Source organism: Nyctereutes procyonoides, unplaced genomic scaffold, assembly GCF_905146905.1.
Source record: "Nyctereutes procyonoides isolate TBG_1078 unplaced genomic scaffold, NYPRO_anot_genome, whole genome shotgun sequence".
NCBI classification, from domain to species: domain Eukaryota; kingdom Metazoa; phylum Chordata; class Mammalia; order Carnivora; family Canidae; genus Nyctereutes; species Nyctereutes procyonoides.
The window spans coordinates 69,608,864-69,625,151 of NW_026575052.1; the positions used below are offsets into that span (position 1 = coordinate 69,608,864).

Genomic DNA, 16,288 nt, shown 5'->3' on the forward strand with positions numbered 1-16,288 from the left:
AGGGGGTCTCAGGTGGGATGTCCTTTGCACTATTTTTTTTTAAAAGATAGATTGATTGATTTATTTATTTATTTATTTATTTATTTATTTATTTATTTATTTATTTATTTGAAACAGAGAGAGAGAGAGAGAGAGGCAGAGACACAGGTAGAGGGAGAAGCAGGCTCCACGCAAGGAGCCTGATGTGGGACTCGATCCCCGGTCTCCAGGATCACACCCCGGGCTGCAGGCGGCGCTAAACTCCTGCGCCCCTGGGGCTGCCCTCCTTTGCACTATTGACAGGTGAATAGGATATCATCAGGAGGAAGGAAGACCAGTGTTCTAGAATAGATTTCAGAGATATCTGGAAGTTATATCTGCCCAGATTTGGTGGTGGGACTTGAGTGTGAATTTTATGTCACCAAGTAAGGATGATTTCTGGAGGAGTATGCTTACCTTCTCTGGCATGAATGAGTGGATAGATGGAGGGACCATTAGCTGCAGGATTCTGGAGGGGGAACATATCTGCCTCCTTCCTCTGAGGAAATGGGTTTAGTTTGGGATAAGTTGCATTTCTTTTTTTTTTTTTTAAAGATTTTATTTATTTATTCATGATAGTCACAGAGAGAGAGAGAGAGGCAGAGACACAGGCAGAGGGGAGAAGCAGGCTCCATGCAGGGAGCCCGACGTGGGATTCGATCCTGGGTCTCCAGGATCGTGCCCCGGGCCAAAGGCAGGTGCCAAACCGCTGCGCCACCCAGGGATCCCGCATTTCTGATGCCTGTAAAATGTTCAGTACCTGGTTAAAAATTTGGCTGTGGATCCCATTGGGAAAGGTGGGGTTGAAAATAGATTTGGAAGTCATTGTTATATATACGCTGATTAAGTCCTAGGTGCAAATGAAACCATGCCCAGAGAGCATGAAAACAGAGGATAAAGATAGGGCCCTATGGAAGGTAAACATCTAAGAATCAGAAAGGAAGTCTGAGAATAAGTTTTGGAAGGTGAAGACAACCAGGAGGAGTTGCTGACCTGCTAAGTAAGAGGTGGTCATTTTAAGGGGAGAGGAGATAACTATCCTTTGCATAGAGATTTGGATGCAGACTAAAAAGGATACTGTTGGACCCAGTTTGACAAGCAGCACACTGGTAAAGTTACTGAGTTTCAGTAGAGTGAGCGGAGGGGATACAGAAACCAAGTATCGTGGTTTGGAACATAAATTAGAGCAGGGAAACTTAATGAGGATGGGAATGAGGTGGGTGGGAAGTTTTGCTTGTATCCCCAAGGGAATACTTGTCAGTGTTGGAGAAACCCTGAATTAGAAGTAAAGAAATGAGGATATGATATGGACTATTCTTAAAAAGTATGAAAAGGAAGGGAAGGAAAATAAGAGATGGTAGCTATGTGGAAGGACAGGGAGAAGTTTTGCTGTTCTTTTAAGTACAGGAAGCTACTGTATGTCTCTGAGAATATGTATGTCTGTCCAGTGAAGGGAAGAACAGAGATTGACTGAAGTTTTACACATGAGAGGAGACCGTGAAGGAAACAGTCTTGAGGGAAGCAGGTGACTAAATCCTTACTTAAGGTAAAACAAAAGGAAGTAAGGATGGGCAAAGATTAAAAAAAAAAAAAAAATCAGGATACAACAGTTGAAGTGTACTGTGCCGTAAAAGAAAAGGTTATCCAGATAGTGTGAGGAAATCAGGATGGAGCAGCAAGTTCAAGAAGCTCATTAAGTTTGGAACAGTAACCGTGAAGGAATGGGAATTAAAACATAAGCAAGAGACTTGAGTGAGCCGTATCGAGAACTTAGCTGAACTCAGAAACTATAAATCAGTGGGTTATGGGATTTGCAGTTTTGTTCAACTGAAATAGTAGGCCAAGAAGAGGAACAGAGTGGGCACATGGATGGAATTCTCCATAGTTGGAGATTGGCAAGCTGAATGCTTTGGAAGGTCAGGGGGCAGGGAAGGAAGTTGAAGTTGTTGGTGAATCTTGTTGCAGTATTGGTCCGTGGGTAATCTTAGTAAGTAAGAAAGAAAGTGATTTCTGGAGGGAGCTTGACAAATCTTGAAGAATAGGGAGGGCTAAAGGAAATGGAAGGTCTTTTTTTTTTTTTTTAAATTCATGAGAGAGAGAGAGAGAGAGAGGCAGGGACACAGGCAGAGAGAGAAGCAGGCTCCACACAGGAAGCCCGATGTGGGACTTGATCCGGGAACTCTGGGATCACACCCTGAGCTTGAAGGCAGCCGCTCAACTGTTGAGCCACCCAGGTGCCCTGGAAGATGTTGATAAAAGCAAGTACCAAGTGGAATTCGTTAAGGGGTCCAGCAATGGTAAGGTCAGAGATGGAAAGATAGTTGCTGGTGGTTAGAACACTGGAACAAATTTTCCTGGGTTTGGGAGAAATTAAAATCCACCACAACAGGAATGGCAGGGCTGTGAATCCACACGTGAGACATACTTGGTGAAATTCCTGAAACTTGAGAGAGAGAGAGAGAGACAAATGATGCTGCATAAATTTCAAATACTCGAGAGGGCAGATCCCAGGACTGTTTTGCTCATTGCAGGATAATCGGCACCTGGCACATTTACAAGCTCTGTAAATATTTGTTGAATGAATAACACTCTTCCAGAGTCTGTCTTGCCCAAGTCATTAATCATGCCAGAAAATTTTGACTCGTGTCTGACACCTAGCGGTACTTTACTCAAACTACTATTAAGTGGCCACTATTAAGTAGCCCCATCTACTGTTTGAGGGAGATTCTACAGGTCAGTTGCAATGCAACTTTGTTCCTAAAACAAATCTCTTAACTTGGTTTTGGGCAGTTCTACTATTGACATTTGCCAGAGCTGTAATTTGGTAAGTCAGCAGTAAATATTCATTGATCGTCTACTGTGTGCCAGGCACTGTTCCATGTGCTGGAGTTTTTCATGTATTGTATGTTCTCCTGTGTGTGTGTGTGATCTCACTGATTTGAATACGTAGGCAGAGCATTCCATTGGGAATGGTTAACTTGATGGGAAACTTAATCTAGGGTTCTGTTGTGATTTCATATGTGAAACCTCTCTAAATTTGTTTCATAGCTTTTGGTGCTGTCTTTTCTATGTTGTGACATACTGCTTTTTGTTGATGCTAAGTAGGCATTTAGGAGGATGAAAGTAGAAGGCAAGATTGTGTTTGTTGTCGGTTTATACTTATCTACACTGTGGAGAATACCACATACTATGGAGAAATCTGGGATTGTTTTATCTTTCCTTAAGAAAAAGTAAAGTTCCTATTTGCTGGTGATGCATACTGCAGTATTTAAAGTATTTATGAATGTCCCTGGATGCTCTCTCTCTCCCTTTAAAATAAGTAAGCAAAAAATTAATTAATTAATTAAATTAAAAAATAAAGTAAATAAGTAAATCTTAAAAACAAAAGGGCGTAGGGGACGTGCCTGGGTGGCACAGTCCCTTAAGCATTAGGCTCTTGGTTTCAGCTCAGGTCTCATCTCAGGGTGGTAAGATCAAGTCCCAAATTGGGTTCTACACCTAGCACGAAGTCTGCTTGAGTTTCTCTTTCCCTCCTCCTTCTCCCCCTCCCACCCTGCATGCTCTCTCTCTGTCTCAAGTAAATAAATAAATCTTAAAGTATTGATGAATGAATTGACATGATATCTGAGATTTATTTTAAAACACTTCAGGAAGAAAAAGTGAGTAGGAGTAAAATAAGATTGACAAAGTTTTTTTAGTTATTTAAGTTATGTTCATGGGTTTTTATTCTGTTTTGTCTACTTTTGTATATGTTGGACATTTTCCACAATAAAAAGTAAGCAAAAATAATTAGCTGGGTGTGGGTTGAAAGTTTATCATGATTAAGTTAGAATATAGCCTGCTTTTTAATACTTAACAGATTTTTAAAAAGTTTTATTTTGCTCCATCTGATATTACTTGAAGATCAGATTGAGTAGAGGATATGAGTTTGCTTATAGATAGAATTTGACTGAGACCCAACAGGCAACATCCTACAATGTCCAGAGGCTATTGGAATTTTGAGTTTGAAGCTCATAATTGTTGGAGCTGTAGATTAGAGGCTTGGGAGATATAATTTTAAAGTATTAGCCATCACTCTGGAAATGAGAACATCTTTAGTAGAAATTTGGGAATACCTAGATTTAATAAACTAGCATATATTTATATTTTTTAATTAGTGCTTCTACCATAACCAAAGGAAATGGATTACCCAGTAATCTGCCATACCAGTCTTTTAAAGTTGGATGCTGCTTCATAATGATATTTATGGATTTTTTGGTTGTTAGACAGTGTGTCTCTGTTAGGCTCTTAGGATAATTTTGAATGCCATCAGCAAGCCAAACCTTCAAAATAAATATTAGAAGTCTGTTTCCAACAATTAAGAAATACTTACAAAATATTTCGGGCAAACAGAAAATATAGGGGGAAAAATGTAACTTCCGAATGCTTGCCACCTATCTTTGTCAGGTTAGCATTTTAGCGTCCTTCCTCCCAGTCCTGACCCCATCCCACCCCATCCCAATGGTTATAAGTATGATTGAGGCCATAACTCTTCACCTATTCTCTTTCCCCAGAGATAATCACTAGCCTGGGTTTGATATTTATTTCTCATTTGTTTTCTGCCTTAAAAGATTCATAATTCCTAACTTTTGCACAATAAATTCTTCTTCATGCCCTATTCCCCCCCCCCCCCCCGTGGCAATCTATTACCCATCAAAAAGAAGTTGAGGTCATTTTTCATTATTTAGATTTAACTTTGATATCTATTTCGATCTACATTGTGGTTTCACTTATTTTTTGGTCTGAAAACTAAATACTAAATATGAATTTCCATAAACCATTTAATTGATTTTCTTTGAATAATTAATGCTTGGAGCTTTAATGCTCCATTATGTGATGTATCTCTTTAGTTTTCCACATTTGTGGAGAGTATCCTTCTTCCATGGCTTATATAACTTTCATATGAAGCCCAGTTTAATTTCAGTGGCTTTCTCTTGTGTAGAATTTTTTTTACAACAAAGAAATAAATTAAAAGAATACTTTAAAAAATTAACTGTCATTATAAAAGAGAAGATTGGTTCCATTTAAAAAAAAATTGTTCAGTAGCATCTTCAGGAACTCAGAAGGAAGAAGCCAAAAAGCTTAATAATCTCAGTGACAGCCATTATTTTTTTTTTCTTGCTTTGTTTTTGTTTAAAACATGGGAGGGTATTTCTTTGTATAAGGTATGTGTTTGTTCACTCTGTTAATAAATATTTTCCTCTTGCCCCCAGAACTATAGGATTCCCTGACTTATACCTATCTACTTTTCTGTGGATATTCTTTACAGGGTCCTCTTTATAAGTGGCATACTTCAAAACTGTCACTTTTTAAAAAAAAAAATTTCATTTATTTAAGAGATAGCACAAGTTGGGGGGAAGAGCAAAGGGAGAGGGAGAAGCAGACTCCCTGCTGAGCAGGGAGCCAATGCAGGGCTCAATCCCAGGACAAAGGCGACACTTAACCAACTGAGCCACTCAGGCGCTGCAAAATTGTCACTTCTTAAAATAATCCATTTGCTTGAGTCTGTTTGCTTTTATTCTAAGTTTAGATTTTGAAATAATTTAAATGTTGGCAATGTTTTGGGCTTTAGCATTCTCTAAAGGAGAGGGTCGTTTACAGATTTAAATAATCTTTTTTAACTGACAAAGCCCACTGGCCTAGGGATGTAGTCCTCTAGTTTCAATACCAGTTTCTTTGAAAATAGGTATGGTGTAGTTCATGCCAGAGTTACTGAAAATTTTTTAGTACAGTCTCATATTTTTGTCTACCTTCTTTTTTTAAAGAGTTCTTTAGCCTTTGGTTTGTATTACTCAATTTCTTCATAATATAACAGTTGGATTTATAGAGATACTCCTTCAACCAGTATTTAATTAAGCACTTGCAGAGTGACAAGCACCCCAGCCTCAATTATCCCTGATCTGTATGTAAACCTTCCAAAGGGTTATTATCAGACTAGCACAGTAATAACATTTATTAAATACCTACTTGAATTAGACATTATATAAGCATTTTAATGGATTATCTCTTTTAATCCTCACAACAACATTGCCAGGTGGGAATATATTACCATCATCCTCATTGTTCAGAGGAGTTCACTGTAACACAAGTAAAACATTTGTCTAAAATCATTTGGAGGTAAGGTTGCCAGGTAAAATACAGGATACCCAATTAAATTGAACTAATTTTTGCAACATTTGATAACCTTCCTTGAAGGTAAATGGCAGAGCTAGGATTTTAAACTATGTAATCTGTTTAAAAGGCTCAAGCTGTTAACTACTGCATTATCCTGCCTGTGGAGAATAGAAGTCACAGCTACCTGGGTATTCATCCAGTATTTAGATGGCAAGTACTACCTGCACATAGTTTGTTCATTCATCCCTTTCTTCCTTCGTCTCTTCTTCATTCCTTCCTTCCTCGTTATTTTTCTCCCAAGTGATTATATTTACTATAATGTGAAAGTATGTGGGTTTTTTTTTTTCTGATTTCAAAATAGTATTCAACTTTAAGTAAAGTCACATATGGGATCTCTGTCTACTTGTTAAGTCTTTGCTAATTATATGTTAAATAGCATAAAATGGAATGTTTTCTGTACCTGGCCATTTTAGCTGCTGTCATTTAGCCATTTAGATTATTCAGATTGTCGTCTTTTTACTTCTTTTCTCAAATACAGAAAGATTTATGTATGTGTGCTAAAAAGACACATTTTCCTTTTCTTTGACAAGGTCAAGGATATAACACTTGAATAAAAACAGTTCTTCGAAGCACTTCCTATGAATTCTCAAAAAATGAGAAATTATAAAACATGGATATAGAATTAAAAGAGGCTTTTTACTAGGAATTGCTGTTGAAGCTATCTGGCCCTGCCGGATGATAATACAGGAAAGTAAAGAATTGTTTTTCTTCGTGAATTACCACAGTTCAGGATCATACTTTTAGATGTGCATATTCAGAAATCATTGACTTAAAAAATTAAAGACAAGAGATGGAATAACACATTTTAAACTTGAAATTTTTGATTCCATTTCCAGTAGAATATATTAAAAAGAAGATACTTTTTAAAATTATCCTTTCTTTAAAATTTTTTAAAAATTTTAGTTGAAATATAGCTGACAGAATAGTAAATTAGTTTCAGGTGCACAACACAGTGATTTGACATCTATATACATTATGAAGTGCTTGCTGTGATACATGTCGTCACCACCTATCACACACAAAGTTACCACAATATTATTGACCATATTCTCTCTATGCTGTGTTTTTCATCCCCATGACTTACTTATTTTATAGCCGGAAGTTTCTACCTCTTAGTCCTCTTCACCTATTTCACCCACCCTCAGCCTCTCTCCCCTCTGTCAACCAAGTTTGTTCTCTGAATTTATGAGCGTTTCTTTGTTTTGTTATTTAGAGTCCACATATAAATGAAACCATGTGGTATTTGTCTTTCTCTGTCTTATAAAGAGAGGACACTTTTTAAAAATATTTTTATTTAAATTCAATTTAGTTCACATATAGTGTATTATTAGTTTCAGAGGTAGAATTTAGTGATTCATCAGTTGCATATAATACCCAGTGCTCATTACATCATGTGCCCTCCTTAATGCCCATCAGTTAGCCCCTACCCCTCTACCTCTCCTCTAGCAACTCTCAGTTTGTTTCCTATAGTTAAAGAATCTCTTATGATTGTCTCCCTCTCGTGTTCATCTTATTTTTCCTTCCCTTCCCCTGTGTTCGTCTGTTTTTATTTCTTAAATTCTACATATGAGTGAAATCATATGGTATTTGTCTTTCTCTGATTGACTGATTTCGCTCAGCATAATACACTCTAGTTCCATCCATGTCATTGCAAATGGCAAGATTTCATCCTTTTTGATGGCTGAGTAATATTCCTGTGTGTGTGTGTGTGTGTGTGTGTGTGTGTACACACAATCTTTTGGTGGACATCTGAACTCTTTCTATATTTTAGCTATTGTGAACATTGCTGCTATAAACATTGGGATGTATGTGCCCCTCTGAATCACTATGTTTGTACCCTTTGGGTAATACTTCTCTTAAAGACACACCTTAAAATTAATAAGCCAAGTATTTAACTTAGAATCAGAGAATATGGAAATTAAAATGAAGTATATTTTTTTAGTGAAACCTGCCTGTAATTAAGGGTTATCAGTTTTCTGTTGTTTAGAAGGAATTGGATAATATCTAAGTAGTAATAGTAAGTCAGATTTTAGACAAAGTTCAGAAAGAAAAGTGACAGCAAGAATCAAAAGTAGTTCTCAGCAGATGTGATGGTTTTTGCTGTCAGATTGTCCCCATTTTAATCTGTTCCACCTTCAAATGTTTTCACGCATAGTGTGTTGAAAGATTTGTCAAAAAAAAGAAAGATTTGTCAATGACAGTGTCTCTGATTTTATCATGTCAGTCTCTGAAGAATTAATATTTCTTTTATAGAAATTAAATCAAAATTATTTTGGACAACTTCTATTATGTATAAGTGAAATTTTCTATCAGAATTTTCAGAATTTACTACATTGCCGCCCAGCCAACTCTCAGTGTTTTTATAGAGTTCATTAAAGTCATTTACATTTTGTATTTTTAAATAAAAGTATGGTATAATCACCTTTTGGACGTAATAGACTAGAAGACATTAATGAGGAAAATCTTTCTTCTTTTATTATATAAGTTCATGAAAGCAATGATTTGATTCAACAAAACTTACTAAACCTTCAAATCTCTAGCTAAGAAGAAACATGATTTTCTTTAAATGCCAGTTCTTATAAATGTTGAGTTGGCTACAGAGAGACCTAGCCAAAAATAATTTTAAGTGACTGATACTGAAAAGAAACTTTTTTTTCTATTCAAAGTAATTATAAGTGACTGCCTGTATTCAGTAAAGTTTGACAAATGAATAAATAGTTTAATTATTTTTGAAATAACTGAGAACACTGTGTTTGGATTAGGACCCGAGTTCAAATCCCTACTCTGCCTCTTTTTAAGTTACTTAGTCTGTTTCCTCTTACTTGCGTATATCTTGCAGGCTTATTATGAGAATTAAACTAAATAATAAATTTATTCACTCATTGAATATTTTTTTTATTTTTTTTTAATTTTTATTTATTTATGATAGGCACACAGTGAGAGAGAGAGAGGCAGAGACACAGGCAGAGGGAGAAGCAGGCTCCATGCACCGGCAGCCTGACGTGGGATTCGATCCCGGGTCTCCAGGATCGCGCCCTGGGCCAAAGGCAGGCGCTAAAACGCTGCGCCACCCAGGGATCCCTCACTGAATATTTTTTGAATGCCACTTCTGTGCTAGGCATCATTCTAGGTACTCTGGATATCAGAGAACATGACAAAAATCCCTGTTCTTCATTTTAGTGGGAGAGACAAACACCCAAAATGCAAGCAAATAAAAACATATTTTTAAGTAGTGAGTGATAAATTCTATGAAGAAAAATAAAGCTTGGCACATCCAGGAAGTCGCTCCTGCTTTTTATTATAATTTTCAAAGTACAGCAGAAACCTTCTCTGTCTTGGTTTACCAATTAACATATTGCTCTGTCTGCTTTATCTGCCTATCCACATGTCTAGGGATGGTCTCTTGGTTTATTTTTACCCTCAAACCATTTGAAAATTAAGTTGCAGATAGAATTATAATTATAGAAATATGATAATACAATACAGTGATACAATCATAACAATTAGTCCCTGACTTCTTTAACAAACATCTCTTAAGAATTAGGATATTCTTCATGGTAGGGATTTAACTGACATTAGTTCTTTTTTTCCTCCAAAGCCTCACAGAGAAAGTAGTCATGGCTATCATAGCTAATCTGAAATGACAAAAGGATTTATAGTATTTTCATGTTATCTGAATATAGAAGGCCATATAAAGTTTCTTTGGGAAGATATCTGATACATATTTATAGGCTTCTAAATTGTATAATAGATACTTTGCAAGTGTATTTTTATTACCTTTCAAGTTTTTAATTCTTACAGACATAAAATATAGTACTAGTTTTCATTTGAGCACTGTGTAGAGTGCAAATGTACATTTGCTGAGGAATTATAACTGGAGTAACCAGTTATGTGCCATGCTGAATACTTTCACATGTTATCTCATTAGTCTTCATGGAAACTCTTCAAGAATGTAAAAATATAGAATAATTATCTCTTAATATCATAGAAGAAAAAGTAATAGTTAAGTAAAAAATGTTTACTTACTTGCAACTGGACTATGAAGTGGCAAAGCAAGGATTTGGATCCATATCTACTGGCTTCTGAAAACAAGTAATTTGGGGTGCCTGGGTGGCTCAGTCAGTTAAGTGTCTGACTCTCGATCTCAGCTCACATCTTGATCTCAGGGTCATGAGTTTAAGCCCTGTGTTGGGCTCCATGCCCACCATGGAGCCAACTTAAAAAACAAAACAAAAACAGTACTTAAAACAAAGAAAACTTAAAAATAAGCAATTTTTACTCCACCCTGTTGCATACAAGTGATTGAATTAGTCATCCACTACTTTAGAAGACTTCTTTCAGAGTAAATAGCTAAGTGTGTAAAGGGAGCTATTGATATATATTCCTTTTTTAAGACTTTTTTTAAGAGGCACCTGGGTGGCTCAGTTGGTTATGCATCTGCCTTCAGCCTGGGTCAGGTTAAGCGTCTGCCTTTGGCTTGGGTCATGACCCCAGGATCTTGGGATTGAGCCCCACATTGGGCTCCCTGCTCAGCAGGGAGCCTGCTTCTCCCTCTCCCTTTCCCTTTGCACCTCCTCCTGCTTGTGCGCTATCTCAAATAAATAAAATCTTTTTTTAAGGTGTATTTTAAAAAAAAGGAAAAAAAGAAACTTTTGAGCCACATTTGTGATACACCATGATGAAAATTTAGTTTTATATGGCAAGAATTGTAAACTCTTAATATTTAACATTCATTTTCTGCCCAGTATTGCAATGTAATGAGTATTATTATATCACTCCCTGCATATATCTGCCTTATTTGCTAAGTCATGTTCTTTAAGAGTGAGGGCTGTGTCTCCTACCTCAGTGGTTCCCAAACATGATTGCATATCACAGTCACCTCAGTTTCTGATTTAGCAGAGCTCGAATGGAGTCCCCGAATTTGCATGACTAACACATTCCCTGGTTATGTCAATGCCCTGGTTATGTGGTCTGGGGACCACACTTTGAGAACCACTATCTACCTCTTTGCCCTTCCTCCCACCACAGTCCTTGTCTTAGTGCTTATCACTTAGCTTACATGCCCTCTGATTTGGGAATCTTTCCTTGACTTCTGTTATATTGAAACTGTTAGTTGTTCTTAAATGTTAGTGTGTATAAGAATCATCCGGGAGACTTGTTGACAAAGCAGACTTCTGATTAGACCCCAAAACATTGATTTTTAGCAAGCACATTCAGTGTTAATGCAGATGATCCATGGATAGCAATTTGTGAAATATTGGCTTACAGAGTTGATCATGCACTCGTCATTGCCATAATTGTATATTGTATTTGCCTATGATTGTTTTTTATACCATAGTGCCATTTTTGGTTTGTACATCTCTCTCCGACCGTAGTCCCTGAAGGGAAAGGACTGTATCTTCCATCATTGTTATAACTTAGTACTTAGCCCAGTGGAGTGTTAAAAAGCAGTAGAGTAAGTACTGCCTGTGTAATCTAGCTATGTGACCTTGGAGGATTTAATCTCTCCTGTCCTCAGTTTCCCCTTTTATGCAATAGTAGTAGTAACATGTGATATGGAAATTAACTCTCAGTGTAGTAATTTACATACAGAATGTACCCACTAAATGGATACCATTACTTTTGCGGTGATGGTGGTTGTGTTACAGAAGAAACAAAATAAATGTTTGAGTTAATGAAAACTCCTAAATTGTGATTTTAGCATCCAAATTCAGGATATGTATTTAACACTTCATTAAAAATCTTTGCTTAATTGTCTAAAATATCATTTTCTATTTCAGTATTTTTTATTTATTTATTTATTCATTCATTCATTCATTCATTCATTCTATGATTGTGCCTTGGACTTTTTCTCTCCCACAGGAAAACAAAGAAACCGCTTGGAACCAATGGATACCATATTTGTTAAACAGGTTAAAGAAGGAGGACCTGCTTTTGAAGCTGGATTATGTACAGGTACTGATATTCCTCTTTAAACAATACCTCCAGATTTCTTTTTTCCTTTATTTCTTCTTTCTTCCATATTTCATTTTCCATATTTTTCATTATCTCCTTCTGTATGTTCTTTCCTGTATCTTCATGTCAGTTATTACTGTTTTTGGAACCTAGTTATCTGTATGTTTCTTGATACCCAAATAGATGGGTTTGGACACAAATAACTTAATATAAATTATTAATTAGGAGCACTTTTGGTTACCACTTAGATAACAGGCTCTTGGAGGCTTTCTTAAAAGTGCCTACATTTAATTTTGATAAGGATTACAAAATAGTAAAATGGTACAGATATGTATTGACAAAATTGAAATAATGTTGGATCTCTATGTTCTAGAACTACCTTATCTGCCAGAGATGAGTTGATTAATTATTGCACTACGAAGAGTAATTTAAGTCTCCAACGCAAGGATGTGACGGGGTAAACAGAGGAATAACTAGTAGTTCTGCAACTCAGAAAACAAATAATGGGCATAAATAGTGTAGCCAGGGTCACCTGGTGACTGTAGCTTTTGGAGTTTCTAAATTCATCCCTGACTAGAGCTTCTAAGACCTAAGCTATATTTCATCAGAAGCTGTATACATTAAAATTTAGATTCATGTTTGTGAAATATGCTTTAAAAAATAGGAGGAATATATCAAAAATAAGTACATTACTCAAGAAATATTTCAAAAGTAGTCAGAAATGATCTTTTATGGAATTCCTCATGTATTTTTTTTTTTTTTACTTCTCTTTGAAGGTGATCGAATTATAAAAGTCAATGGAGAAAGTGTTATTGGAAAGACCTACTCCCAAGTAATTGCTTTAATTCAAAACAGGTAAGATTCTCGAAATATGATTAATTTTGTCCAAAGATGGATGTTTATAAATAAGTGAAGCAAGTAGATTCAATATAGTATTGTCTATATTCTATAATGGGATGGGGAGATGTGGGACTTTGCCTTGGAGTGGATAATACATGTGAGAAGTGCCAAGGATGAATACCTGATGGTAGCTTACTTGGTGCTTTGCTTTGGCAAATATATCAGATTTGTGATTAAAGTCCTTAAGAATCTAAAAGGAACATATTTTAGATTTACTCTAAGTTTATCACTTTTATTTGAAATGACGATTAAATTTATAATTTGTAATAAAAATATAAATGCATATTAAAATTTACTTTAAAACCTCTTACCCCAATATCTTTAAATACTCTTGGCTCAAATTTATTCATTTGTTTTAGCAAAGACAGCAAGAAATTCTCTTTGAATCTGTCTGTCTACCTGCGTTCTACAGGATAAAAGAATTTTGAGTTCTAAAGGCAAATAAATATGTACAGAATAACCTGAGACCTCAAAGATAACTTAGTCCTGCTATTTTTCTGTCTACCACACACCTAGAAAGTTTTTCTAAATTATAAATAAAGAATTTGAAAGCCAAAGTGGTTAGCATATTGAATTCCTGTCAAGAGTAGGCCCTGATTGGGGTCCCATTGTCCAGATCATCCCTTTGTAATTAAAGTGAAGTTCATTATTTTCTGAAGACTTTTATCAAGCTCCTCTATGTCTAAAGCAGTTCATGCTGTAATCTAAGTTACATGAATGCTCAAAAGCATTGTCATTTTTACAGTTAGGTGATGTGATTGTGATTTATTGCTCTCTGAATATTTTTCTTACTGTTTTAATATTTAATTAAATTTAGGGAAAGCAAATCTTAAATCTTGCCTCTAATATTCGATTCTACGTGTTCCTGACAGTGATCCCTATTTGATCTTAAGTATTGGAGAGAACAGGGGATTGTGAAGAAATTTAAAGCCACTCTGAGGCAGTGGGGAGATCACCCCAATTTTTATTCTCTTAAATTAGTTCATCATAGATACAACATATTGGTGTTGGATTTTTTAGTATATTTGTTAACATCTTTTCTTGAAAAATACTTTTTCCAAGTAACCATAACTTAATCTTTGTTTTCCTCAAAATCCTCATTAATTTTTTTGTTACTGGTGCAGTTTATCTCTTGGAGTTAATAACACTTTGGAATGACAGTCTTGATTTTTCAGCCAATAAAGCAATTTGAAAAATAGAGAAATACTGTTTTTTCATGATCTTATTTTATTTTAAAAAAATTGTGTTCCTTTTGTCTGCAGTTGGTAGCAAATGGATAATGCAGCACAAAGCCATTGAGATTCTGCAGTGTATTAATGTAAAAATGTATCCTTGCAGAAGAATTTATCTAAACATCAGTATGTATTTTCTACCAACTCTAAATATTGAAATACAAGTACCTACATATTTGATTAATAAAATTTATTTGAACCTGTGGTTCTTATGGTTTACTATTCTGAGCATTTATGAACCTGATAATAAGGGTTCAAATCTAACAAAAAGTGACACCAGTAAACTATTAGGTTCTGTTTTCTTTTTTTTGTTGTTGTTGTCTGATTGTTTCTTAATCTCTTGATTGTATTGGGGGAAAAAAATCTGATATTGTTAGGTTAGATACTGAATTACTTGATGGGGGCATCCCACTATCGTTGCTTTTTCTAAATGTAATTCTAGATCACAAGACTGAGTATAATTTACCCCTTGGTGCTTTTTTAAACCTAGAGAAACTTCTCTATCTTTTAACAGGACATTTATAGTACCAAAATAAAGTGAGACTTGAAGCTGTTTAAGCTCTAAAATTAAGTAAGAGAAGAAAGCAAATAGTTGAAATGCTATGTGGTTTTAAAAAATGAGTCATTTTGATAGTTTTGAGGGTAAACTCTGATTTCCTTCACTTCTGAGGCCAAGAGGGAATATTTCAAAATTTAGATGTTTTATATGACTTAAAATGTTAAATTTGATGGCTCTTTGGTTAATTTCATGTGAATATATTTTTAACTTGATAAATAGTGAAAATATGTGGTAAAAATATATAATTTTTCTGTGATTTGAATTAAAATAATAAATAAATATATACTGAAGAATTCTGTTCCAGGAATATTTAAAATAAGTAATATATTTAATGTCCCTAAATTAGAAACACTTTATAAAGAAGACTCTTATGAATAGCTCAAACATATGGCAGGATCCCTTCTTTCCTTCATAATTAGCTTTATATATAAAAGTAACTGCTTTTTATTTTAATGATTTGGGTTTGATAAGTAAATAATTTTAAAAACAAAAATTAAACTCATAAGCAAATTTAAAAAATAATTCTGAGCTAACTATCTTTCTTTTATTTCTCTTTTATACACTTGCACCTCCCCTAACATAATTTTTATATATATTCAATTTCAGTGATACAACATTGGAACTTAGTGTTATGCCAAAAGATGAAGACATTCTCCAAGTGGTAAGTTTTATTTACTCAAATATGAATTGTTCTGTAGTCTCAAATGTTAATAAAAATTCTTTAAAGATGGAGGTGGACTGAATATAAATTCTGGGAAGGAAAAAAGTTCCCTTTGGTTCATTTAGCAGAGTCAGAATTCTCGGCATTTTACCAAAATAAATGAACAAACAAAAAACAAAAAAATATTGTCAGTTTTTATAGTTAAGTGACATAAGAATATTTTATTGATTCTATAGTGTACTTCTGTTGTTGCCATTTGGAATGAGATTCCTAAAGAGTTTGCTCTGATATTGCATCCGAGGTAGTCCTTTGACCAGAAGCCAAAGTTCAGTGTATAGCCCCAGGAATTAGAATCTTTTTTTTTTCTTATGAGAACAGAAATTTTATGAAAGCCATTTCTTAATTTTTCAATATGTATGACTGTAAATTAACCTACTACAGTTTTGGTAACAGTATCAATTCATTCTATTGGAAGTAAGGTTCACAATGAATGGAGTCTGCATCTTACGGGAGAAATATTGAAGACTTTAGCTTTTAGCCTAAATTTTTTCCTCAGTTTTAGAAAGAAAATGAATTGAATAGAATCCTTAACTCCTTTGTTGAACTTAAATATTGCTAGCAGTTTAAAAGAAGGTAACATATATAAATTTAATTCGAGAAAATACTTCTCTTCAATTGACTTTGTAGTTCCGTAGAATAAGACAGCATGAGGAAAACCTTTTAGGTAACACACTGAAAGCTGACCTTGAT

The 16,288-nt window shown here is 35.0% G+C and overlaps 1 protein-coding gene across 10 annotated transcripts in view; it reads left to right on the plus strand.

Moving 5' to 3' along the window:
* ARHGAP21 (Rho GTPase activating protein 21) overlaps positions 1–16,288 on the plus strand; it is a 137,957-nt gene that overhangs the window by 74,594 nt on the left and 47,075 nt on the right. For 8 of the 10 annotated variants that reach the window (XM_055331462.1, XM_055331468.1, XM_055331459.1 and 5 more), the window contains 3 exons: positions 12,094–12,186; positions 12,963–13,041; positions 15,484–15,538. In XM_055331462.1, the coding sequence (XP_055187437.1) occupies positions 12,094–12,186; positions 12,963–13,041; positions 15,484–15,538 (227 nt within the window). Of the gene's footprint in view, positions 1–12,093; positions 12,187–12,962; positions 13,042–14,362; positions 14,445–15,483; positions 15,539–16,288 lie in introns of those variants that run through there. The other 2 variants (XM_055331466.1, XM_055331467.1) reach the window with 1 other exon arrangement.